The sequence below is a fragment of the Capra hircus genome, chromosome 20 (genome assembly GCF_001704415.2).
Source record: "Capra hircus breed San Clemente chromosome 20, ASM170441v1, whole genome shotgun sequence".
Taxonomy (NCBI): domain Eukaryota; kingdom Metazoa; phylum Chordata; class Mammalia; order Artiodactyla; family Bovidae; genus Capra; species Capra hircus.
Window position 1 is genome coordinate 71651234 of NC_030827.1, and position 25662 is coordinate 71676895.

The 25662-nt window shown below is 54.3% G+C and overlaps 1 protein-coding gene across 1 annotated transcript in view; it reads right to left on the minus strand.

The window, feature by feature from the left end:
- Positions 1–25662, minus strand: part of AHRR (aryl-hydrocarbon receptor repressor) — an 83239-nt gene that overhangs the window by 52902 nt on the left and 4675 nt on the right. The window contains exons 2-3 of the mRNA XM_018065798.1: positions 21892–21964; positions 13492–13673 (exon numbers count right to left, since the gene is read on the minus strand). Of these exons, the coding sequence (XP_017921287.1) occupies positions 13492–13673; positions 21892–21953 (244 nt within the window). The 5' untranslated portion in view covers positions 21954–21964. The remainder of the gene's footprint in view (positions 1–13491; positions 13674–21891; positions 21965–25662) is intronic.

Consider the following 25662-nt stretch of genomic DNA (forward strand, 5'->3'; position numbering starts at 1 on the left):
CCCGGTCACTGACCACTGGTCTGACGCGACTCGGCCTCTCTCTGGCTGGGGACCCAAGCCCCACCACAAGCCGTCGCAGGCCAGGGCCAATCGCCACCACGAGAGAGCCCTCCCCACAGTCAAAGAGCCCGCAGGACGCAAGGCAGGCGCCACTGCTGCAGCTCACAGGCAGACAGAGAGGACTGGCCCCTTCCCCTGCGGGCTCGAGGCGGGCGCTGGGAGCACCAGCTCCTGCCGCCCCCGCCCCACCCTCCCTGCTGCTGCGCCTCCAGCGCCTGCTCATCTGCCATGACACCAAGCCAGGGGCTCCAGGTCAAAGGGGCTGGAAGGGGCAGAGTGTCCTCGGGGCAGCTCCAGCCAAGGACAGGCTGGGTCTGGAGGAGCGGCCAGCCCGGCCGTCACAGTGCCTGATGCATGTGCACAGGATGAGTTTGTGAGTGAAGCTACAAAGAAGCCTCCAAGTACAGAACTTGCACGTCGCCCCACCTGGAGCCCATCGGTCACCACCAGTGACTCCAGGGGTCATTTCCACCAGAGTCCTGCCCGACTCACCACCCACAGGCAGGGCTGATTGGGCAGGGGGTGTGGGGAGGTCTCTGCCCAGGTGCTTGGGGCCTTCCATGGCTGGGTCAGTCTCCACCCCCATCTGGGGACACAGCCCAGCACGGAAGGTCCCAGTGTGGCTGGAGGAGGCCTCCAGAGGCGGCTCTGAGCAAACGCTTGGAGAAGGGAGACCCCAGCACCTGGTCATGAAGCGGCTGCAGGTGAGCTGGGCCAGATGCCCCCAGAAGCCCCCTCCACTCCCTCCCAGCACTTGTCCCCTCAGGGGCCCGTGGCTCAGCCTGTGGAACCGCTGGTGGTAACGTGGCTGCAAGAAACTCTGCTGCTCAGAGCACACTCTTCCCTTGCAAAAGGACTGGTTCCTTCCCCTAAAAATTCGAGGCGAGCTCTAGGAGCACCAGCTCCTGCCGCCCCCGCCCCACCCTCTCCGCTGCTCCTCCTCCAGCTTCTCCCCTTGACTCATACCCTCAGCAATCTCCCAGGTCCACAGTTTTCTCTATTCCTTCTTTTTGTTTGTGTTTTGAGACAATATCAAGCTTGCAGAAATGTGGTAAGAACGACACCCAGTGTCCTCTGCCCAGAGACACCCCCTCCACCCCGGGACTTCACCGACTGCCCAGAGCATCCTCTCAGCCAGGCATGGGCTACTCTCCATCCAGATGCCCCTGGTCCTTCTCGACTCAAGATGGGACAAGCTGCTCTGCAGGCTGCCCTGAGGTCCCGTTTGTTGCTGAGTCCTCAGCATGTGCAGCGGGAACATCACGAAACTAAGAAGTGTGTTCACACCCTCTGCGGCCTGGCTCACGGGGTCAGTTTCTTCCGGGACTGGTGAGGCCATGTTTGGTCACGGGGACAGTGTGTGCTGGCGTTCCCCACTGTAGGGCTTCCCTCTTTGTAGTTAATTAATACTTTGTTTTTCAAGACTCAAACGTTCCATTTCTCACTTTCACCAATTTTAGCATCCACTGACATTTCCAGCCTGAATCATTCCTACAGCGGTTACCAACTGGGCATCTTATAATTCACCTCCACTCAAAAGTCACCCGCCTAGAGCTCTCTCTCCTGGCAGTTTGGTCAGGAACCATGGTGTCTGTTTCGTTGTTCATTTACTTATATCCATGCGGATTTAGAGAATCCCATCTCATTTGCTGGATTATCATCTGTCACCACCCTCGTTCATCTTAATGCTGAGACTGTCCCGATGTGGCCAGAGGAGACCCTTCAGGAGGCCTGGGTCCTGGGGAGCCCCTCAGGAGGCCCGCGTCCTGGGGGAGCCCCCTCAGGAGGCCCGGGTGCCCCTCAGAAAGCCTGGGTCTGGGGGTATGTCCCCTCAGGAGGCCTGGGTCCCGGGGGTATGTCCCCTCGTGCTCTGAACACAGCACTGCTGTCCAGCATGGACGATCTAGGCTCATCCTTTCTCTGTCCTTTCTCTGCTCCCACTCTGGGCAGAGGCCAGAAGGCATGAGTCCCTTTCAGTGGTGAACTCTGTCTGGAAACTGAGGTCTGAAGGCCAGCTGTGTCCCCTGTACTGGAGTGGCCCCTTCAGCAGGCAGAGCTCGAACACACATAGACGGGCACACTTGCGCAGGCACACTTGTGTGTGTGTGTGTGTGTGTCTGTGTGCATAATGTGAGCTCACATCAGAACCTCCATTACAATTCTGTACCATGGGCTCAGTATAGGGTGGACTTATTTTTCCTTTGACATGTAGTAGAAATTGCTTTAAAACTGTCTAGGCCAAAAAAAAAAAAAAAACTGTCTAGGCCTAGATTTTTCTCTGTGGGAAGATTTTAACCACTCATTCAAATAGCCATATGACTATTTGGGTGTTTTATTTTTTCTTGAGTCAATTTTAATAAGCTATATTTCTAAGCATTTACTATCTTTTCAAATCTACTAGCATAAACTTGTTCCTAATAATTTCAAGCCATCTTTCAAATATCTGTAGCATATATCATCATGCTTTATATATAATATGCTATACAATGTTCCTTTTACTTCCTAATACTATTTGCTATTTTTCCTTGATCAATCTTACCAGATCTTTACTGTTTTATCATTTTAAAGGAATTCTATTACATGTTACCTTTCTATTTCACAAGTACCCTATGCTTTATTATTTCCTATGACTGTTTTTTATTTATTTCACTTTTTAGCAACACTGAATGCTCAGCTTGTTAATTTCAGCCCTTCTTCTTTCACATTAGACCCTCAAGTTGGTTTATTTCTGAGAATTGCATTAGCTGCAGCCACACAGGTTGATGGACAGAGGAGCCTGGTGGTGTGCAGCCCACGAGGTCACCAAGAGTCCAGCACAACGGAGCACACACACACTCTGACCTGCACACATCCCTCAGCTCTGCTGTGTTTCCTGCTTTGATCCGTGTTATTACAAATGTGTTTATTTCCAAACGAAAGGCTTTCAAGCCATCTTTTCTGCAGATTTCCAGCTTAACTGGCTCGAGGGCTCACCATGCATTCTTCATGATTTTGTCTTTTGAAATTTACTGTGACTTGCTTTATTGACCAATATATTTTCAATACGGGCTTCCCCTGTGGCTCAGTGGGTAAAGAATCGCCTGCAGTGCAGGAGACACGGGTTCTATCCCTGGTCGGGAAGATCCCCTGGAGGAGGGCATGGCGACCCACCCCAGGATTCTTGCCTGGAGAATCCCATGGACAGAGGAGCCTGGTGGGCTGCAGTCCATACAGTGGCAAAGAGCTGGACACGACTGAGCGACTGAGCACGCACGCGTATTTTCAGAATATTTACAAGTTACAAGTGGGCTTGAAAAGACGTGAGTGTAAGTTTCAGAGTACAGTGTTATGTCTGTCTATGATTAACCCTTTTGTGCACTGCTCAAATCTTCTTTAACTGTTACTGATTTTTATTTCTCTGATCTATCAAGTACCGAGAGAACTATCTAAAATCTTTCTCTCTGATGATGAATTCATGTATTTTTCCTTATAGTTCTGTCAATATTGGTTTCATACTTTTGAGGTGATGTTATTAAAAGCACACAAATTTAAAATTGTTCTCTCTGCTTGATAAAATAAAATCTTAATGACTTTTAAATGATAGGCTCTCATGATTTCCAGTAATATTTTTCACCCTGAAATCAATTTTTTGACATTAATATAGCTTTACCAAATGTATTTCAGTTAGTGTTTTTCCAACGTGTCTTTTCCCATCCTTTTACTTTCAACCTTTCTGTGCCTTTTGTAAACAGAGATATTCACTCTAACAACCCTTATTTCCTCAGTTCAGTTCAGTCCAGTCGCTCAGTCGTGTCCGACTCTTTGCGACCCCATGAATCACAGCATGCCAGGCCTCCCTGTCCATCACCAACTCCTGGAGTTCACTCAGACTCATGTCCATCGAGTCCGTGATGCCATCCAGCCATCTCATCCTCGGTCATCCCCTTCTCCTCCTGCCCCCAATCCCTCCCAGCATCAGAGTCTTTTCCAATGAGTCAACTCTTTGCATGAGGTGGCCAAAGTACTGGAGCTTCAGCTTTAGCATCATTCCTTCCGAAGAAATCCCAGGGCTGATCTTCAGAATGGACTGGCTGGATCTCCTTGCAGTCCAAGGGACTCTCAAGAGTCTTCTCCAACACCAGAGTTCAAACGCATCAATTCCTCGGCATTCAGCTTTCTTCACAGTCCAACTCTCACATCCATACATGACCACAGGAAAAACCATAGCCTTGACTAGATGGACCTTTGTTGGAAAAGTAATGCCTCTGCTTTTGAATATGCTATCTAGGTTGCTCATAACTTTTCTTCCAAGGAGTAAGCATCTTTTAATTTCATGGCTGCAATCACCATCTGCAGTGATTTTGGAACCCCAAAAAATAAAGTCTGACACTGTTTCCAATGTTTCCCCATTTATTTCCCATGAAGTGATGGGACCGGATGCCATGATCTTCGTTTTCTGAATGTTGAGCTTTAAGCCAACGTTTTAACTCTCCTCTTTCACTTTCATCAAGAGGCTCTTTAGTTTCTCTTCACTTTCTGCCATAAGGGTGATGTCATCTGCATATCTGAGGTTATTGATATTTCTCCCGGCAATCTTGATTCCAGCTCGTGTTTCTTCCAGTCCAGCGTTTCTCATGATGTACTCTGCATATAAGCTAAATAAGCAGGGTGACAATATACAGCCTTGATGCACTCCTTTTCCTATTTGGAACCAGTCTGTTGTTCCATGTCCAGTTCTAACTGTTGCTTCCTGACCTGCATACAGATTTCTGAAGAGGCAGGTTAGGTGGTCTGGTATTCCCATCTCTTTCAGAATTTTCCACAGTTTATTGTGATCCACACAGTCAAAGGCTTTGGCATAGTCAATAAAGCAGAAATAGATGTTTTTCTGGAACTCTCTTGCTCTTTTGATGATCCAGCAGATGTTGGCAATTTGATCTCTGGTTCCTCTGCCTTTTCTAAATCCAGCTTGAACATCAGGAAGTTCATGGTTCACATGTTGCTGAAGCCTGGCTTGGAGAATTTTGAGCATTACTTTACTAGCATGTGAGATGAGTGCAATTGTGCGGTAGTTTGAGCATTCTTTGGCATTGCCTTTCTTTGGGATTGGAATGAAAACTGACCTTTTCCAGTCCTGTGGCCACTGCTGAGTTTTCCAAATTTGCTGGCATATTGAGTGCAGCACTTTCACAGCATCATCTTTCAGGATTTGAAATAGCTCCACTGGAATCCCATCACCTCCACTAGCTTTGTTCATAGTGATGCTTTCTAAGGCCCACTTGACTTCACATTCCAGGATGTCTGGCTCTAGGTGAGTGATCACACCATCGTGATTATCTGGGTCATGAAGATTTTTTTTGTACAGTTTTTCTGTGTATTCTTGCAACCTCTTCTTAATATCTTCTGCTTCTATTAGATCCATACCATTTCTGTCCTTTATCGAGCCCATCTTTGCATGAAATGTTCCCTTGGTATCTCTGATTTTCTTGAAGAGACCTCTAGTCTTTCCCATTCTGTTGTTTTCCTCTATTTCCTATCTCTAATCCTTATCTCTTAGTTGGCCTATTTAGTCCACTTACACTGACTGTAACTAATGACACATTTGGAATTTTATGCTTTCTGTTTGTTACGCTCTTCCACATTTCTTTTTCCTTCTTTCCCGTGTTTTTCTTTTGATTAATTACATTTTCTCATTCTACTTTTTTCTCTCCATTATTTTGAAAGATAAACCTTTCTGTTGTCTTGATGATTAGCCTGAAAATTTTATTATGAATTAGTTACTCAACCTCCACATTTAATGAATACAAGAAATGCTGAAATCTTCACCTCAAATCTCCCTCTCCAGATTTGTACGCTGGCATGGCCAGGGCTGTATCTCCCTCGTTTCTGCCCTTTCCGATGCCAGTCTTACTCTTTCACACATCAGTGTTTGCTCTGATTGACACCCTCTCTGTCCCTCCTTGCAGCCCAAACCTTGCCTTCCTTCTGCGTTTTAAAGGAGGTACATCCTTTAAAAATGGTTTTTAAAAGTTTCTCTTTGGATTCTCAGCTGCACTTAGGTTTTAGTCCCTTTGAGTATTCCTTGATGTCCTGCTGACTGAGCGATGCATGTTTAAAGGTTTCAGATATTTCATCTCACATTTCGCATGTCGTCTGCCTGATGGCTACAGTTACTCGGCATTGTATCTTCTGGAAGTGGAAGAGTCTGTGTGCTTGGCAGCAGGCCTGCCCACTGGACTGTAGATCCTGGGAGGCGAGGGGCACAGCCGCTGTTTTGCTCCCTGCATTAGAGCTCGCTGTTAATGTGAAACTTTCAGTGTGAATTTGGGCCAAGGCCCCACGACAACATGTGCCAACTGTTGGCCCCAGATGACCTTGGCAAGGCTTCAGAGAGGATGTCAGAGGTGAGAGATGTTCGAGGCTGGAAGGAGGACGTCCTTGGAGGGTGGCACTGTCGGTCCCGCCACATGTGCCAGGAGAGGGCTGGGCCCCCCCCCCCCCCACTGCTGGCGCCCAGTGAGAGGAGTTTCATGATGGCCCCAGAGGCCCGTGGGGCGGGTGTCTCTACATTCAAGAACTCCAAAGGTGTTTGGGCTGCAAGTGAGAAGCACCATGTTGTCAACCAGGCCCGTCAAAGACGTACGTTTCCTATGGAGCAGGTGGGGCCACAGTGTCCAAACACTGGCCGAGGGTATCTCAGCTCCTCCCGGGAGGATGCCTGTAGGCATGCAGCTGTCTGACCCTTGTGTTACAGAAGGAAGCACAAGGAGGTGACTAGAGAGACATGGTGACCCATGTCAGCCACTGAGACAGACAGACACCCCAGGCATGCGGTCCTCAGAAGCTGGGAAAACACCAAGGCCACCAGCCTGGGTGCCAGCTCCCAGCAACACCAGGAAGACTTCCCCCAACCTCACCTCTTCTTGCTGCTGCTGCTTTGACCTGGAAAGGCCAGGAACCATGGCTCTGGTGAGGCAGGACCTCAGGGAGAGGCAGCCAAGCTCACCATCAGGCTCCCCCTGCCCCAGCCCTGCCTACCAAACCCTCAGACTAGGCAGCGAGAAGGCTCACACTTGAAATTCTTTCAGAGATTGAACGTTCGGCTGGACTGATCACACTAGTACCACTGACTGAAAGACCCTAACTGACCCAGAAGGGACAAGGAAGGCCCGGGACTGCCCCGGTCCATCCCACGGCAGTGAGAGGAAAAGCGACGCTGGGGGACACATGCCCTGGGGGGACTCAGGAACCAGGAGAGAGTGAACAGATACAGGGAGGAACCAGGAGCCTGCTTCTCCTCTGGGCTAGACTCTGCCTCCAGAGGCAACTAAGAGACGGTGGGAGAAGAAAAACCAGCATAAAACGATCCGGGGTGATCTTTCTGAATGATGGCTATGCAGGGGACCCGCCTGGGGTAAGAGACAGGTGTGCACACAGCCTGACGTGACCCAAGCAGCGTACCTTTGCTGGAAAGGCCCCGGGGGCTGTCCTCCAGAAGCTGTCTGTGCTGTGGGGAAGGGGCTCCCGCAGCGGAAGGGCTGGAGAGGAGACACAGCCACAGCCACAGCCACGTCCCCTGGGGAGTAATCCATGGAGCAGCCCCGTGAAGGCAGGAGGTCCTGACCCGGCTCTCAGCATCTCAGGCCTCACATGCTTCGCCGCTCAGAAGCGGGAGCGCCTCACTCGCAGAACACAGTGGGGAGGGCCAGCAGGGGTGCTCATTCTCAGGGATGGGACCCACCTCGCCCCAAGCCCCCCTCGGAGCCCCGCCTCCCCCCCCACCGCCCCTGCCCCCACACAGTGGGGCTAGGCCTCAGGACATGCTCTGCAGGTTCACAGACACTCATTCCCAGCAGAGCTCATCAGGGGAGGATGACTCGTCAGTGAAAGCTGGGAACCTCACAGTTCAGCTCAGCCGCATCCACTGCACTCCTGGGTCACAGGTCCCTAAATCTTGGGGAGAATTTCATCTCTGACCCGCAGAGGAGCAGAGCATCCTGCGTGTCCCGGACACAGCTCAGGATGCGGGGCCTGTGGACCTGCCACCCAGAGGAGGTGAAGCAGACCCGCCCAGCTCAGGCGAGCCCAGGACCAGGGTTCATCCGGCACAGAGCATGCAGGTGGGCCGACCCCAGGCCCGGGCCGGCGGACGGTGAGCGGGGGATGGGTCCTCACAGCTCAGGGATCTCTGGATCATCCCTGGAGGCCGAACCTGTGCTTTCCTCTCCTGGTTCTGTCTGCTGAGTGTCCCTTCCCTCTTCATCCCACCCACTGTCCTGCCTGCACGCCACCAGCCAGGATAGGGTGACCAGGGGTCCTTGGTCTTGCCATTGGCCAGGCTAGGGTGATGGGGGGGGGTCCTAGGTCATGCCACCGGCCAGGCTAGGGTGACAGGGGTCCTTGGTCTTACCACCTGCCAGGCTAGGGTGACCGGGGGTCCTTCGTCTTGCCACCTACCAGGCTAGGGTGACCGGGGGTCCTTGGTCTTGCACCTGCCAGGCTAGGGTGACTGGGGTCCTCAGTCATCTGCATGCTGGTCCGCATTCTAGGCCCTTGAAGCTGAGGTCCAGCGAGTCTCCTGCCCGGGTCAATACCTCAGTGCTGAGTGCTGGGTCTGAGAAGGGGGTGCCTGGGCGTCTGGGACCCCCTCAGGGTCCTTCACATTCTCCACCCACCCTTCCTCCCTTTTCTGTGATCAGCCCCCAGTTTCCCTTCTTGCAAACAGTGAAACCTGCAAGAGTGGAAAATCCCTCTCTTTGGTGCAAGCAAAGGGTTTATAACTAAGAAGCACCAGCCCTCAGTCTAGGCAGAACCAAGTTAAGTAATTAAATAAGCTCACTGCCTTTTAAAAATTCACGAAAGTTGACACAAACACAACACTACAAGCCAATTTGCAGGCCATTATTACTCTTGGAGGCTGGAACTTTCCAGTTCAAGTCCTTCCCAAAGGTGACATTTTATGGAAGCTTTAATGAAATTATCCATTTCTGAGTCAGGAAGCAGAGATTAAGATCCAATTTTTAAGCTCGCCTTTTTTCTAACTATGCAGAGGAAATGAATTCAGGAAAATGTTTAGAATTTCCCCTAAAATGTACAGCCTGAGGAAGATCACAAACTTGGGAATCCTTGGGAGAACAGGGTGATACCGAAGTCAAGCTCATTATCTCCCCAAGCTGTGACCAGCAGGGCCTCCCACTGGCAGCGTGCGGGCTCCGCAGACCTGATGGGGCATCCCCCTGCCTCGGGGCAAAAGGGATCGGGCTCAGTGTGGGAGGAGCACTCTGCTCCTGGTTTAGAGGGATCCTGCATTCAGGCAGACACCTGGCCGATGCCTGAGCTCCTGGAAACAACAGAATCGAAGTCTTTCCAAGGCCACCAACCCTGGCCTGGCTGGACACAGCTGCACCCGAGGAAGTGACCAGAGAGGGAGTGACCAGTCCCCCATCAGTGTCCAAAGGCAGAGGGAAGCCTCTGTGGGAGGAAGGCGAACAGAAAGCCCCTCCTGGGCAGCCCCAAACCTGGCCCAGCTGTCCACATGGGTCACTGAGGAAGCCCTGGGCATGGGGAACCCTGGGGACAGGGATGGGGTCCCTGGAAGGGGGGTAGAGACGCCAGAAAGGGAATGAAGGCACCACAATGGAGATAGAGATCCCACAGCAGGGATGGAGACCCCATAATGGGGATGGAGGCCCCGCGGTGGGGGATGGAGACCCCGCAGTGGGGGATGGAGGCCCCGCGGTGGGGGATGGAGACCCCATAATGGGGATGGAGACCCCGCGGTGGGGATGGAGGCCCCGCGGTGGAGGATGGAGGCCCCGCGGTGGAGGATGTAGACCCCATAATGGGGATGGAGACCCCATAATGGGGATGGAGACCCCGCGGTGGGGATGGAGGCCCCGCGGTGGAGGATGGAGGCCCCGCGGTGGAGGATGGAGGCCCCGCGGTGGAGGATGGAGGCCCCGCGGTGGGGATGGAGACCCCACAATGCGGATGGAGACCCCACAATGGAGGATGGAGGCCCCACAATGAAGGATGGAGGCCCCGCGGTGGGGATGGAGGCCCCACGGTGGAGGATGGAGGCCCCGCGGTGGGGGATGGAGACCCTGCGGTGGGGGATGGAGGCCCCGCGGTGGGGGATGGAGACCCCATAATGGGGATAGAGACCCCATGGTGGGGATGGAGGCCCCGCGGTGGGGATGGAGGCCCCGCGGTGGAGGATGGAGGCCCCATAATGGGGATGGAGACCCCATAATGGGGATGGAGACCCCACAATGCGGATGGAGACCCCACAATGGAGGATGGAGGCCCCACAATGGAGGATGGAGGCCCCACGGTGGGGATGGAGGCCCCACGGTGGGGATGGAGACCCCACGGTGGAGGATGGACGCCCCGCGGTGGAGGATGGACGCCCCGCGGTGGAGGATGGAGGCCCCGCAGTGGGGATGGAGGCCCCGCGGTGGAGGATGGAGGCCCCGCAGTGGAGGATGGAGGCCCCTCGGTGGGGATAGAGGCCCCGTGGTAGAGGATGGAGGCCCCGCGGTGGAGGATGGAGGCCCCGCGGTGGGGATGGAGACCCCACAATGCGGATGGAGACCCCACAATGGATACCCCACAGTGGGGATGGAGACCAGGCACTGGGAATCCAGGTCTGAGAGTTTCTGAAGATGGGCCCATGAGCCCCCCACATCCCCAGGCCTTTGGAGAGGGCCCGTCATCCCTTCACGGAACTCTCTCCTTTGTGAGCACAGATGGGGCTGGAGAACTGGCAGCACCGGCAGGGCCTGGGGCTCCAGGATGAGGGCCCTGGACTCCACACCGAGGCCACACCAAGGCTGAATGACTGCTTTTGCTGTTTCACACATTTGCATTTTTCCTACCTAAAGACCTGATGCATTTTCAGTAAGACTTGGAAACCTGGATAGTAGAACAGAAGTTCTGTAACTGCCTCTCAGGAACAAAGGCTTGTCTACAGCCATACCACCCTGAACGCAGCCAATCTGTTCTGACCTCAGAAGCGGAGCAGGGTTGGGCATGGTTAGTACCTGGATGGGAGAGAAAAGCTTTAGCGAGTCTGTGCGTCAGCCACAGCAGGGGCTTGGCCAGGTCCCCAGTGTCCCCATTAGGGCCCTGGGGATGGAGCCCTCCCCAGGAGGCACTCAGGAGGGACGGAGAGGTGCCTGAAGGCCTGACCCCAAAACAGAAAGCTGGCCACAGCCCCTGGTCTCCCGAAGCCCCCGAGGACTCAGCATCCAGGAACCATGCAGTCCACGGTGACCAGGAACCACGTGCCCTGGGCCCCAGGCCGCAGGTCCCTGCAGCTGGAGGTGCTGATGTTTAATTTAGAAGCAGTGTCGCTGGAAAGCTTCCCCAGGGGCTCAGCGGTCAGGACTCTGCCTGCAAAGCAGGAGCCACAGGAGATGTGGGTCGGTCCCTGGGTTGGGAGATCCCCTGGAGGAGGGCACGGCAACCCACTCCAGCATTCTTGCCTGGAGAACCCCACGGACAGAGGAGCCTGGTGGACTAACAGTCTAAAGGGGCACAAAGAGCTGGACACGAGTGAAGGGACTTAGCACGCACACACGCCACGTGAAGCCCCTGTAGAGCTGCCGCTCCCAGCCTCCGCTTGGAATGCTGGGAAAGTGGTCGCCCGCCTCACACAAAGAACCGCATAGTGCTCGAATTTCCCCATTTTCCTGGGTCCATCACAGTCCTGGGCACCCATAACCCGAGATCCCGGGAAATACAGGTGCTTTCAGGAGGGACAGGAGATTGCGGGCATGGGAGGGACTCAGACAGAATTCAGGTCCAGTTCTGCAAGTGGGCCAGTGGGACATGCAAGAGAAGGCAGGACTCCGGGTGGTTGCAGAGGTGTGGGCCTGGGAATCTGAGGGGGCCTCGGGGCTGACCACAGGGAGTCGGGGCCAGCAGGGCCGGGCACCAGTTGCTGGGAGAGGGGCCCAGACCACAGCTGGGGAGAGTGGGGCCTTCTCAGAGCAGGACTGCAGTAGCAAGGGTCCCTTAGATGGCTCCATGATGGGGCTGCCTCTATGCAGCCTGCAGACCACACCACTCCCCTCGCCTCCTCCTGGAAGCCCTCCAGCCTGCACAATTCTCCTGGTGACCCCCCCAAATTCCTGACCCCATGGCGCCCACCATTCTCTGCTGCCCTCCAAGCCTACTTTTCCAAAAGTGCCTCCTCAGCTTGTGCCTCCAGCCATGGGGGGCAGAGGGTCTGGGAGATTTACTGGGGGACGAACCTGGGCTGGTGCTGGTTGAATCCCAGGCCAAGCTGTCAAAACTCTGCCTATGTCCCCACCCTATGATGTCCATGAGCCCATGCGCCGGGGTGGGGGGGGTGGGGCGGGGTGGACACAGGTGGGTGTCACAAGGAGCAAGGACCTCCCCATCCCAAAACCAAGCCTGGGTCAGCAGACACAGCTCTGAGCGCTTGGCCTTCCCTGGGGACAGAGGTGCCTTTCCACGAAGGACAGCTCAGCTTACTGAGGTCAGCACCACGCAGAGTCTCCCAGCAGGGGTCCAGCCCCAGAGCAGAGCCGGACACAGGGGAGGGGCTGCGAGACCCCAGGAGTGGGACCCAGACCCATCAGGGCCCTCACACAGAGGGGCTCCCAGGGCCAGCCACGGCAGGAGGACTGGGGTTCTCGCTCCTGGAGACAAAGGGAGGGCCGGGCGGGCCCTGTGCCAGGCTAGTCCCTGGGGCGTCGGGGCTGAAAGCAGCCTGAATCCTCAGGAAGCATGCCCGCCCAGGCCGAGAAAGCCAGCAAGGCACAGTGGCTGCCACACTTCAGGCACGTCAGACGCACGCACATCCGCAGCCCCGTGGTGGAGCCAGCACCGCACAGGCCCGGGTCCCATGGTTCCGGGCTGCAGCCTCAGCGGCCAGCCCTCCTAACCACAGCCCGAGGATGGTTTCAGTCACAGGAGGCTGTGCATGCACTCACTCCCAGGGCCTCACGCAGAGTGTGAGCGGGCAGTCAGCTGCCATCCACCACCCACCGGTGCCCACACACGCCCCCTGTAAACACTTGCCTTACCTCTGCCCGAAGACACAGAATAAACGCACAGCTTTGTAAGAAGCTCAGCCTTGGCTGAGGGCTGATGGCCCTGGTCCGAGCTGCTGAAGCAGGCTGGGGATGGCCACATCTCTTCCCCAAGAGCTCAGCCAGGCCACGCGAGGAGTAAGGCTTGGCCGGAGGCAGCGGACAGGCCCGATGGGCACACCAGCTGCCCTGTACTGAGGAGGGCTGCCTCGGGCAGCACAGTGCCCCCAGGGCTGGGCAGGCGAGCCAGATGGGGCAGGCCGGCCCCAGCCCTCCCACCAGAGCTGCTCTCTGCCTCCAAAGGCCTCCAGACAAGAAGTGAAAAGAGGCCCATCCCGGGGAAGCCAGGTGGGCCCAGGTGAGGCCCGAGGGGCAGAGGTGAGGGTCCTACCTTGGAAGAAGCTCTTCACCCTGAGATAGCTGACGCTGAGACGCAGGACGGAAAGCTTGTCGAGCTTAGAGATGATATCGGGCGGCAGTGGCAGCAGGCTGGCCAGGTGGTCCAGCTCAGCATTCAGGCGGTCCCGGTGCCGCTTGGAAGGGTTCGACTTCTCAGCGCCCACGGCGGGCCTCCTGCGAGGGGAAAACCGCAGTCAGGCTGGGACTCCCAGGCAGAAAGCGCCCCAGGCAGGTACCTCAGGAGGAGCACTCAGCGTCAAAAGGCAGCTTCCGGCAAACACGTGCCTCACGGGATGAAAAGGCACTGGTTCCCGGAGACACACATGCTAGACTGCGGCCACGCTGGGCACAGAGGCCACGCCGGGCACAGAGGCCACGCTGGGCACATCAGCTACGCCAGTCACAGAGGCCACGCGGGGCACATCAGCTACGCCGGGCACATCAGCTACGCCAGCCACAGAGGCCACGCCGGGCACAGAGGCCACGCTGGGCACAGAGGCCATGCCGGGCACAGAGGCCACGCCAGGCACAGAGGCCATGGCAGCTACATCAGCCACATAGGCCACACCGACCATGCCGGCCGCTGGTCGCAGCTCTGGAGGGAGGCCCAGAGATGGGGAAGAGCCAGCAGGAGAGCCATGTGGCCTCTCTGTGCTCACACCTGCCAAGGTAGCAGCGGGCACCAGCCCTGGGCACACTGCTCAGCTCTCTCGGGAGCTCCACTGGGCCTTGCCCTCTAGGCCTGCATGGCCCCTCTGGGCACCATGGTGCCCCCTCCCTGACCCTTCACTCAGGAGGGGGAGGCCAGGGCCCCGCCACCTCCCTCCCTCTAAGGGTGCGGCCCTACCTAGACGTCCTGCCCGCTGCAGCTGCCCTCACAGGCCCTCTTACCCACCCCTAGCCCCGCCCCCTCCGCGCAGAAATGTCTCCTTAACCTCCTTCCTAGAAAGTGAGGCCAGGCCAGTTGGGCAGGGGCTGCTTCCTCCGGGCCCGCGCTCCCCAGGTCGGGGGCTGCCTTCAGGGGCTCCGGGCTCCTGGGTCCAAAAGGTGCTGTTTTTCTACCGTGCACTCACTTGTAAAAATGTGGAAACCTGTCCCACACATTCCTTTTGGTCAGAAACCCCCGGGCACCCCCCACCCCATGGGGCCGTGGGGGCCAAGACCACACAAAACCACACAAGGGCAGAAGCTCCGCCTCGGCTACTTCTTCCTCTTGACGGAGCTGCAGTTCATGCAACGTAAAGCTGCTCTGACGTGAAAGTGTGCTGGCATTTAGGACATTCATGGAGCTGTCAGCCTCCATCAAGCTCCAAAACATTACTTCACCCCCAAGTAACACTCCTACCAAGCGGCTTCTCTCATCTCTCAGGCCCCAGCGGCCACAGCCTGTGTCTGTCTCTCTGGATTTGCTCGCTCAGACATTTCTGTAAATGGAGTCAGACTTCTCACACCTGGCACCCTTCACTGACCATCACACAGTCAAGCTGCTTCCGTCAGGCAGCCTGTGTGGAGCTTCACTACTTCTCAGGGCTGAGTGATGTTCCATGGCCCGGCGATCTTCCACACCAGCCATACTTCACAGCCTCAGCAACACTTGCTATTGTCCTTTTTAAAATAATATTCCCATCTGTGTGATGGTGTAACGGTGTGATCACTCACCTAGAGCCAGACATCCTGGAGTGTGAAGTCAAGTGGGCCTTGGGAAGCATCACCATGAGCAAAGCTAATGGAGGTGATGGAATTCCAGCTGAGCTATTTCAAATCCTAAAAGATGATGCTGTTAAAGTGCTGCACTCAAAATGCCAGCAAATTTGGAAAACTCAGCGATGGCCACAGGACTGGGAAAGGTCAGTTTCATTCCAGTCCCAAAGAAGGGCAAAACTAAAGAATGTTCAAACTACCCGCATAATTGTGCTGATTTCACATGCTAGCAAGGTCATGCTCAAAATCCTCCAAGCCAGGCTTCAGCAGTACGTGAACCGAGAACTTTCAGGTGTTCAAGCTGGATTTAGAAAAGGCAGAGGAACCAGAGATCAAATCGCCAACATCTGCTGGATCATAGAATAGGCAAGAGAGTTCCAGAAAAACATCTACTTCTGCTTCATGGACTATGCCAAAGCCTTTGATTGTATGTATCACAACAAACTGTGGGAAATTCACTGAGAGACGGGAATATCAGACCATCTTACCTGCCTCCTAAGAAACCTGTATGTGGGTCAAGAAGCAACAGTTAGAATCGGACATGGAAAAACAGATTGGTTCCAAATTGGGAAAGGAGTATGTCCAGGCTGTATACTGTCACCCTGCTTATTTAACGAAAACGCAGAGTACATCATGAGAAACACTGGGCTGGATGAAACACAAGCTGGAATCAAGATTGCCGGGAGACATATCAATAACCTCAGATATGCAGATGACACCACCCTTATGGCAGAAAGTGAAGAACTAAAAAGCCTCTTGATGAAAGTGAAAGAGGAGAGTTAAAACGTTGGCTTAAAGCTCAACATTCAGAAAACGAAGATCATGGCATCCGGTCCCATCACTTTATGGTGAATAGATGGGGGAACAATACAAACAGTGGCTGACTTTATTTTTTGGCTCCAAAATCACTGCATATTAAAAAGCAGAGACATTACTTGGCCAACAAAGGTCCGTCTAGGCAAAGCTATGGTTTTCCCAGCAGTCGTGTACGGATGTGAGAGCTGGACCATGAAGAAGGCTGAGCGCCAAAGAACGAGTGTCCTTGAACCGTGGTGCTGGAGAAGACTTAAGGGCCCCTCGGGCCGCAAGGAGACCAACCAGTCCATTCTACAGGAAGTCGGTCCCGAATATGCATTGGAAGGACTGAGGCTGAAGCTGAAACTCCAATACTTTGGCCACCTGATGGGAAGAACCAACTCATTTGAAAAGACCCTGATGCTGGGAAAGATTGAGGGCAGGAGGAGAAGGGGATGACAGAGGATGAGATGGTTGGATGGCATCACCGACTCAATGGACATGCGTTTGAACAAGCTCTGGGAGTTGGTGATGGACAGGGAGGCCTGGCGGGCTGCAGTCCACGGGGCCACACAGAATCTGACATGACCGAGCAGCTGAACTGACTGAATGAACGAATGGCCAACAGTGTTGGGCATCTCCTCACGTGTTTGTTGGCCATCTCTGTATTTCTTTGGAGGAATGTCTACTTGAGCCTTTTGCCCATTTTTAAATTGGGTTGTTTGCTCTTGAGTTGCAGGAAATCTTTATATATTTGGGATACTAGATCCTTAACAGACACACAAATTTTCTCCCATTCTCCGGTTATCTTGTCACTTTCTTTGGTTTCTTTTCTTATTTATTCCTTAATGAGGTGCCTACACCAACCTCGGTCATCTGCTAACAAAATGCAGAGCCAGGAGGTGTGGAGAGACGGAGCAGCCTCGATTTGCCACTCAGAGGGGAGCCCCGCCCAGAAGTGAGAGAACTCAAGGCCTCCCCAGAAAGCAGAGCAGTGCCGAGGGCAGGTATAGGGGCCAGAGGAGGGCAGAGACCTCACTGGGGCAGACCTGTGGGGAGCAGGCCCCCAGCCACACCTGGGATGGACTGAGCAGTGACTGTCCCCACCCCCACCCCGCGGGGCACCGGGGGACACTCTGGATTGAAGATACGGGTGTTGGGAAGGCTCTGTTCTTTCCAGCTTTCTCAAACCAAGCACCTGGCTGCCCCTGAAACCCAGCCCAACATGCCTCCCCAGGCTTCAGTTCCAGGGGCCGGGGCAGAGACCCTCGCCCCCACCAGGTGGGTTAGGGGGCCACTGGAGGGAAGCGCCCCTCTGAGCTGACCTCGGGTTTGGGCCCAGAGCCACGGTAGGAAGCCCTGACTCTGCAGGGTGGAGACTCAGGAGGAGGTGGGAGACTCAGGAGGAGGTGAGGGACCCAGAAACCTAAAATACCCGGGACAAGTTCAACAGGAGACACTCAGACACCTAAACAGCACTGAGCAAAGAGACACAAACCATGGAAATACAGCCAGTAATGTTGGGTACTGTTAAGATGGTGTCACCCCCATACTGACCTGTAGACCGATGGAGCCTCCATGGAAATCTCAACAGGACTTTTCGCAGAAACGACAAGCAGTCTAGACTTTACGTGGACGTGCAGGGGATCCTCAGTCAGAGGGCAGAGTTGGAGGACTTACCTGACTGACCATAATCCTCTCGGAGTTAAGTGTTCCATTTTGGTTTGTTTCAGACAAAGATGGGAAAAGATCAGTGGAGCAGAAGAGAAGGTCCAGAAGAGAGGGTCCAGAGACAGCTAGGTGCTTTTGGTCCATTCACTTGACAAAAACATGACGAAACTCAACAGGAAAAGGAGCTCCTTCCAACAAATGGTGCCAATCAGCCGGACAGCCAGGCAACAGGTGAGCATCAGCCTCAGCTCACACCGTACCAGACATTAGATCGGAACAGACAGGAAGAGGAGCTCCTTCCAACAGAGTGAGCATCCGCCTCACCTCACACCATACCAGAAAGTAGGTCAGAACAGACTGCAGGCCCAAGTCTAAAATGGCGCTAATCAATCGGACAGCCAGGAAAAGAAGGAAACATCAGCCTCACCTCACACCGTACCAGACATTAGACCAAAACAGACAGGAAAAGGAGCTCTTCCCAACAAGCGGCACCAATCAGCCGGACAGCCAGGAAACAAGTGAGCATCCGCCTCACCTCGCACCATGCCAGAGATTATATCAGAACAGACTGTAGGCCCAAGTCTAAAATGTACCATAATACTTTACAAGAAAATGCATTAGAGAATCTTGGAGACCCTGGAAGGAGTCCCGGGACTCTCAGGGCACACACTAAAAATACTGTGAAAGAAAAAAGTGATAAATTGATCTTCCTCAAAGAATTTAAAATGGCTTTTGAAAGTCACCATTAAGAAAATTAAAAGGGGAGCCATAGATTGATTGGCTGAAAATATTCACAAGAGCCTATATCCAGAATAGCAAAGAAGTTTCACAATTCAACAAGAAGACAAACAGCCCGATAAGAAGACAGATGAGCTCTTTACCAGAGCAGCTCTGCCGGCAGCAGACAAGCACCAGAAAGGCCGCGAGCACCGCTCCTCACTGGAGAAACGCAGCGCAAAGCCACGGCGAGCCTCCACCACGGCTGTCGGGGAGCTGAGACCAGGACGGACACCCAGGCGCCCTGAGAAGGCAGAGGAGCCCCGCGCCCCACCTCCAGCAGCGTGGACAGCAAAGCTGCTCAGAAAACCGTCTGCCGGGTGGATTCCCAGAAAGCCGAGCCCTTCTCAACTGCACACGGACCCACAATCCCACCTAAGAGAAATGACGGCACACACTCGAAGACTCAAACGTAAGCGTTCACAGCAGCTTTGCTGGTGACACCTCAACCTGGGACCCCCCCCAACTGTCACCTGAGATGAGTAACCACACATGGCTCATCCGCACGATGGCACACAAATCGCGGAGGAAGCTACGTCATCACCACAGGGGACTGAAGCCCCCACTCGGAGAAGGTCCCCTGCGCGGAAAGTCCCAGGAAGTGCAGCCCAGCCTGCAGGACGGGGGTGCAGGCAAGGTGCCTGTGAGGCCGCAGGAGGAGTGTCGGGCACAAGGAGCCTCAGAGCCACTAACCTCAGTTTCAGGAGGGCCTTCCCAAGCCGCCCCGTGTCCCCACACGGATCAGGCCATGTGCAGTGAGCGCTGTTAGCCCAGGGCACTCTGGTCACAGCCAGTCACACGAAGACAGAAGCGGAGACGAGGGGGAGCCCTGTCGCTCACACAGCTCTGAGCTCAGAGTGCAAGGTGCTGCCCCCAGAGCACGGGACTATCACCGCCACAGTCACCCCCCAAGGCAGGGCGGGGACACAGTCATCCCTCACAGTGAGGGGTGGGGACCGGTCACCCCCCAAGGCAGGGTGCGGACACGGTCACCCCCCTCGGCGGGGGAGCAGGGGCCGGTCACCCCCCACAGACGGGGCGGGGGCTGGTCACCTGTTGCGGCGGGGGGTGGGGGGCAGGGACCCTGCAGCCCACCTTGCTTGCTCCGGCGTGGGCCCACCCTGGGCCTCCGGGGAGCACATTCTTACCTGGGCTTCTAGCAGATTCCACCTGCAGTCCATTGACGGCAGGCTCCAGACTTTCTTTGCCCACCCACAGCCCACAGCCTTGGTGAGGGGGCAGGACTGCAGCTGGCACGTGGGTCTCACACTCCCAGGAGAGCACCTGGTACACATCCCAGCAGCCTTCCCAGCCTTTGCAACCCACAGACACTGGTGCCCAGACAGGCCAGCAGGGCCATGTCCACAGGCACAGCTGAGTGAGTGTGCCCAGGTGTCCTTCACTGTCCCTGAACCACAGACCTAAACACCCAGCACCATCACAGATCGGTGAGGAGAACACTGCTCACCCAACAGAAATCCTGGGAACAGCCAGTAGCCACAGGGAAGAAGATACAGATTCAGAACACACACCTTCCACCAGGGAAGACGCCAAGGGCTCAGAACTTCTAAATGTATATTCAAGATCTTCTAGGAAAATTCTCATAAACTTGATGCAGGGAAGACCTTTCTAAATGTGACATAAAATTAGCCACAAAGGAAAAGATTAATAAACTCAACTACATGAAAATTAAGTGCTTTTTGCATGGCAAAGAATACCACAAGTAAAATAAAAACTGACAGAAAGTATGTGAAACACGTTCAAGAATCTGTATCCCCAGTGTACAAAAAGCTCTCACAAATCAAGAAGCACAAAAACATACACAATCCGATAGAAAAGTGAGCAAAAGCTGTCAACAGATAGTCACAGAAAAGGGGACAGCGCGTCTGCCAGGCTCAAGCCTGAGAAAAGCACCCACATTCCCCAAGGCCCGAGGAGCACCCTGCGCCCGGCAGGACTCAGCTCTAGTGCCGGCCCGTGCGGTGACACCTGTGAAATCACAGATGCCACACTCCTGGCCTGAGCAGCGCCACTTGTAGGAACACACGCGCCTGTTGTGTCTGGCCTTGATTCACCTGCTTGCAAGCTGATAGCTTGCTGCTGGCTACTGATCCTGGCTGAGGCACCAGCTCCCCAGCTCAGCAGGAGACTCACTGCTCACAGCACAGCAGGCTGCACCCCTCTGTCTGCATCACTGACCCATGTCCCCGAGTCCACGAGGGTGACAGAGGCGGCCAGGCAGGGGCTGCAGAGCGGGCTCTGAGTCAAAGCCGAGGCATCCAGCACTCCCACCATGAACGCTCAGAGAGCCTGCTCGGCCCATGAGGAAAGGCCAGCACGCGGCCAGAGCCGCCGCCTCTGCAAAGACGGGCGAGAGCGCAACAAGCGGCCCGAAGTCACAGCAGACTCCCGTGAGGCGGCCTGAGCAGGCGCTGGCAGAAGGCTGGGGCCTACACAGCGCGGTGCGTCCTGAACTGGTGGACAAGGAACCCTCGAGGAGCAATGTCACAGGCACACTGCCAGGTGTGCAAACACGGCCGGCCCCTCGTGCACAGAGGCAGGGAGCTGCCCCGATAAACACCGTTTTGGCTGGTTTGTGCATCACTGCTCTCAGCCCCCAGGTGTGGACATGGCCCCTGGATCCTGGTGGACACACCCCCGGCCCCGGATCCCAGGGTAAACAGCTGTGTCTCCAGGTCCTTTCTTTCCCTATCCAAGGAGACAAGTGTTCTCACCAGAGCAGAGGAGCTGAGGACGTTGCCCTGCCTCTCCCTGGGTATACAACTCTGCTGTCCCCCCGCCCCCCTCAGACCAGGCTGCACACTTGCCCCCGGCCCCATCCCAAGGTCACAGAAGCCACACAGCTGACTCAGGTGACAGCCACTTTCCAAGGTCCAGCCTCACCAGTCTTGCAGCCCATCCTTGGGGCTGGAGGGGGCCCCACTCCTGTCAACCTCTCACGGGTCCTACAGCCCCCAGGGGCCAGAGGGTGGCCTGGGTCACAGAAACCCGGGCGCCCACATGGACGTGACTGCAGGGTGCCTGCTGGTGGCCCCGAGCTGCACTGGGCAGCCACAGACAGGACTGGCGGGGTTGCGCCGGGGGCACCCTCAACTCTGCCTCCTGGAGGCTGGGGCACGAGCCCCGGTCTCCTTTCACTTGGGGTGAAGCCCAGGGGCACTGGGGTGTATCCAGCCGGAAACAGTCACATCCAGGCAGGGGCTACCCCTCGGTCGGACCTCAGCTGCAATCAGGGCTGGGAAGGCGGCCCAGGGTCCTGCCCCCATACCCCGCAGCCAAGACCCCAGTATCCTGAGGGTGCCTGGCCCTCAGAAAGGCCTGACAGAACCCTTGCCTCACTTGCTTTCTTCCTAAAATTCACTTTTTCCAATGAAAACACAAGGCCTCCCCTCCATCAGTAGCCGTCAGCAAAGACATGATACTTTACTGTTTCTGAACAGGCTTCCTGCGTTTCCTCCCGGCATATAGGCACTCCCCCGGTGGGATCATCGTCTCGGGCCCTAAAAGAGAGGGAGCATCAAGTCGGTCATGTGAACGGAGCCGGTGTCCACACATCGCCCCACACCCCGGGGCAGTGGCCGGGGCGTGCTCCCCCAAGCGAGACACGAGAGGGCATGATGCCCTGGGTGTGAACCACGGCCCCCAGGCCCAGGCCCTGAGCGTGGGAGCTGGCTCCTGCCATGCCCCTTCTCCACGGGCTGCCCCTGGGCCCCCAGGGTGGCCCGAGGACCCGGTCCTGTCACCGCGCTCCTGAGAGGACAGCCCTGTGCTGGGAAAGCTCCTGGCAGGTAGAGCCCCTGAAGCGACGGAAAGCAGCAGGACAGCAAGCTGCAGGCACAGAGGGCCGAGTGCTGGGTCAGGCTCCGGGCAGGCGCCCCCTCCTGCTGCCTGTGGCCCGTGTGTCCCTCCCAGCAGCCTACCTCCCCCGAGGCCTGCAATTCTGGGCACACAGGCTTCCTCTTTTCTATGTAAAATCTCTCTAGACGCCACCACACTGGGCATCCGCTTTGGCCACTAGCTCAGAGCTGCACTGAGCCCGCTGACCATGCCTGGTGGCCGCCAGCTGCAGTGTGGACGCAATCACTGGCGGAGGGAGCAGCCCCGTGACCGTGGCCCAAGGCCGGGCAGCCTGCCCATCACCTCAGGACACATGCCAGAACCTCGGTTTCCCGTGCAGTGGGGCTGAGCCTCACGGACACCCTGTAGACCAGCGACCCCTCGGCGTCAGGCTCCGGGCCAGCAGACGCAGAGAGGGGGCCAGCAGCCCCGCCAGGCCTCAAGTGTCCAACCTGGAAGAGGAAGCAGATTCAAACTCACGATTTCCACCCTTTCCTCCACGTTCAGCAAGTGATGTGAAAATGCCGGAAACGTGTCATGAATCCACTCTAAGCATAAGAAACACACTTTGACTACTGGCAAAAGTAGGTCAAGTAAATGGATCAAAAAGGATACACCGATCCAAAGTCCAGCTGGAGTAGCCGTGTGAGTAGCTGAGTGAGTGTCAGACAGAGCTGACTTCAGACGAAGGAGAGTCGCCAGCACAGAAAGGGACGCAGTGCATGAACGGGCTGTCTTTCTCAATGACAATGCCCCACTCAGAGCTTCAAGATGCATGAAGCAAGTAAACAGAAAATCGAAAAGGTTGTGGAATATCCAAACAACAGACATAGACTGATTGAAGTACATACAGACCCCTTCCCAACAACAGCAGAGCCCTCACTCTCTGTAGCTGGGACATTCAAGACAGACCATATTCTGAAATGTAAAGCAATCCTTAACAGACTTAAAAGAATAAAAATCATACAAAGTATGTTCTCTAACAATAATGGAATTAAACTAGAAACATATATGGAAAATTCGCAACTATCTGGTAAGCAAATAACCACAGGTCAAAGAGAAAGTCTCAAAAAAATTTAGAAATATTTTGAATTGAATGAAAATACAACACATCAGCCTTTATGGGGTACAGCTGAGCAGTACTTTGATGGACACTGGTAACATTAAATGTTTATAGTAGGAAAAAATTAAAGGTTCCAGGTAAGTAACCTAAGCTTCCACTTTAAGTAACTACAAGAAAACAAATCCAAATCAAGCAGAAAGGTGGAAAAAATAAAGAGGAAATATCAATAAAACTTATGTTTCTTCTGTTTGTTTGTTTTGGGGTTTTTTTGACCTGGAGGCATGTGGGATCTTAGCTTCCCAACCACAGATCAAACCTGCACTCCCTGCATCAGAAAGCAATGCGCTGCCCACTGGATTGCCAGAGAGGTCCCTCAGTGAAGCTTAAAGCAGAAAAACAGAAAAATAAATGAAGCCAAGAGCTGGTTCTTTGAAAAGACCAACAAAATTGATAAACCTCTTGCCAGGCTGATCAAAAAATAGAGAAGAGACAAAGTACCAATATCATGAATAAAAGAAGGTGAACAGAGCCGGACCCTATGGTCCTTGCCCTCCACCAATTCCTCTGCCTGTCTCCTGTCTGCAGAAAACTTCAGTCAAAGAATAAGTTTAATCGGAGAAGTGAGCAATGAGGAAACAAAGGGAAACAGGGACTAAAGAGCAGTGCAGTTGCTAAGCACAGTCAAGGACCTTCGGCTCTTTCTCAAAGGCTATACGTGACATCCTGAGCCATATCCTGTGAGCTGTCTTATAGGCACTGAAACACCAGGTGGAGAATTTAAACTGCATGATGGCCAGACTGTACCCAGGAACTGACCTCAAAGAAATGGTGACAAACTGGCCCGGAGCTGAAAATTAACTGCACCTAAAACCACCGAGATGATGCTGGTCAGACCACCGATGCCCAATTTGAAGACGACTGTCAGAGCTGACTGTGCTATTTCCGCATGTAGAACCCCACCCCCCCTTCTGTCTATAAAAGCTCTTGCCCTGTTGGTTGCCAGTAGGGGGGTGGAAGTCAGCCTTTGGACAGACATCGGCTATCCTCTCTCCGTCCCAGGTGCCAGCATCTGAAATAAAGCAAAGTTTCCACAAACCTGGCCTGATTACTGGCTTTTGGGCAGCGAGTAGCCAGACCCCATGTACCTTTTGGTAAGAGATTTTGCAGCAAGCAGCCCACCTCACTCTTTTGGAAACAAAGGGACATCACTACAGATCCCACAGCCATCGGAAGAAAAGCAAGAGAACACGGTCATGAACTTGGCTGTGTGCCCTGCAAGCTCATGGGCCAGAGCCCTGGTCCCACATCTGACCTCCCTGGAGACTGGCCTTCAAGGAGGCGATTAGGGCTAAAGGGGGTCTTCTAGGCGGAACCCTGCCCTGCCAGAACTGCTGGCCTCACAAGAAGAGGGAGAGAGCACAACACTCTTCACTGCGTGCGAGCTAAAAAGCCCCTTCTCACCAGAAGTCAGGTCAGCAGGCACCTTGATCTTGGACTTCACAGCTGCTGGAACTGTGAGAAATGAATCCTCACTCTTCACAGGTGTTGTTTAAGCCCCCGAGCCTGTGGGTTTTGTTATGGCAGTCCAAGGAGACTAAGGGGCTTCCCTGGTGGCTCAGATGGTAAAGAATTTAACCCATATAACCCGATTCAATCCCTGGGTTGGGAAGATCCCCTGGAGAAGGGAATGGCAACCCCCTCTTGCCTGGAGAATTCCATGGACAGAGGAGCCTGGCGGGCTATGGTCCCTGGGGTCACACAGAGTCAGACACCACTGAGCAATAACACTTTCACTAAAGGGACTAAGACAAACACTCTCCCCACAGATTCAACAGTTTAGATGAAATGGACCAGTTTCCTGAAGGACATAAACTAACACTCACTCGAGAAAAATAACCTGCTTAGCCTGTATCTACTCCTACGACAAACAAAAGCAAGAGCCCAGGTGCAGTCACTGGCAAATTCTACCAGTTAAAGGGAGAAACCATACAATTCTCTGCAAAAACTAAAATCATATTTAAAACTGACAACCAACTTAGTTTAAGTTCAGCATTCCCGATACTAAAACCAAAGATGTTTAGAGTAAACTATAGACAAAAGTCATCCCTCACAAACACAGGCACGAAAATCTTCAATTAAATGTTAGCAAAGAGGAACCAGAAATATACAGAGAGCACAACATATCACAAGTGAGGTTTGCTCAAGGAATTCAAGAAATTGAGTATAATTCACTTTATTTATGAACAAAAGAAAAATACATATGGTCACCTCAACATATATAAAATGCATTAGGCCAAA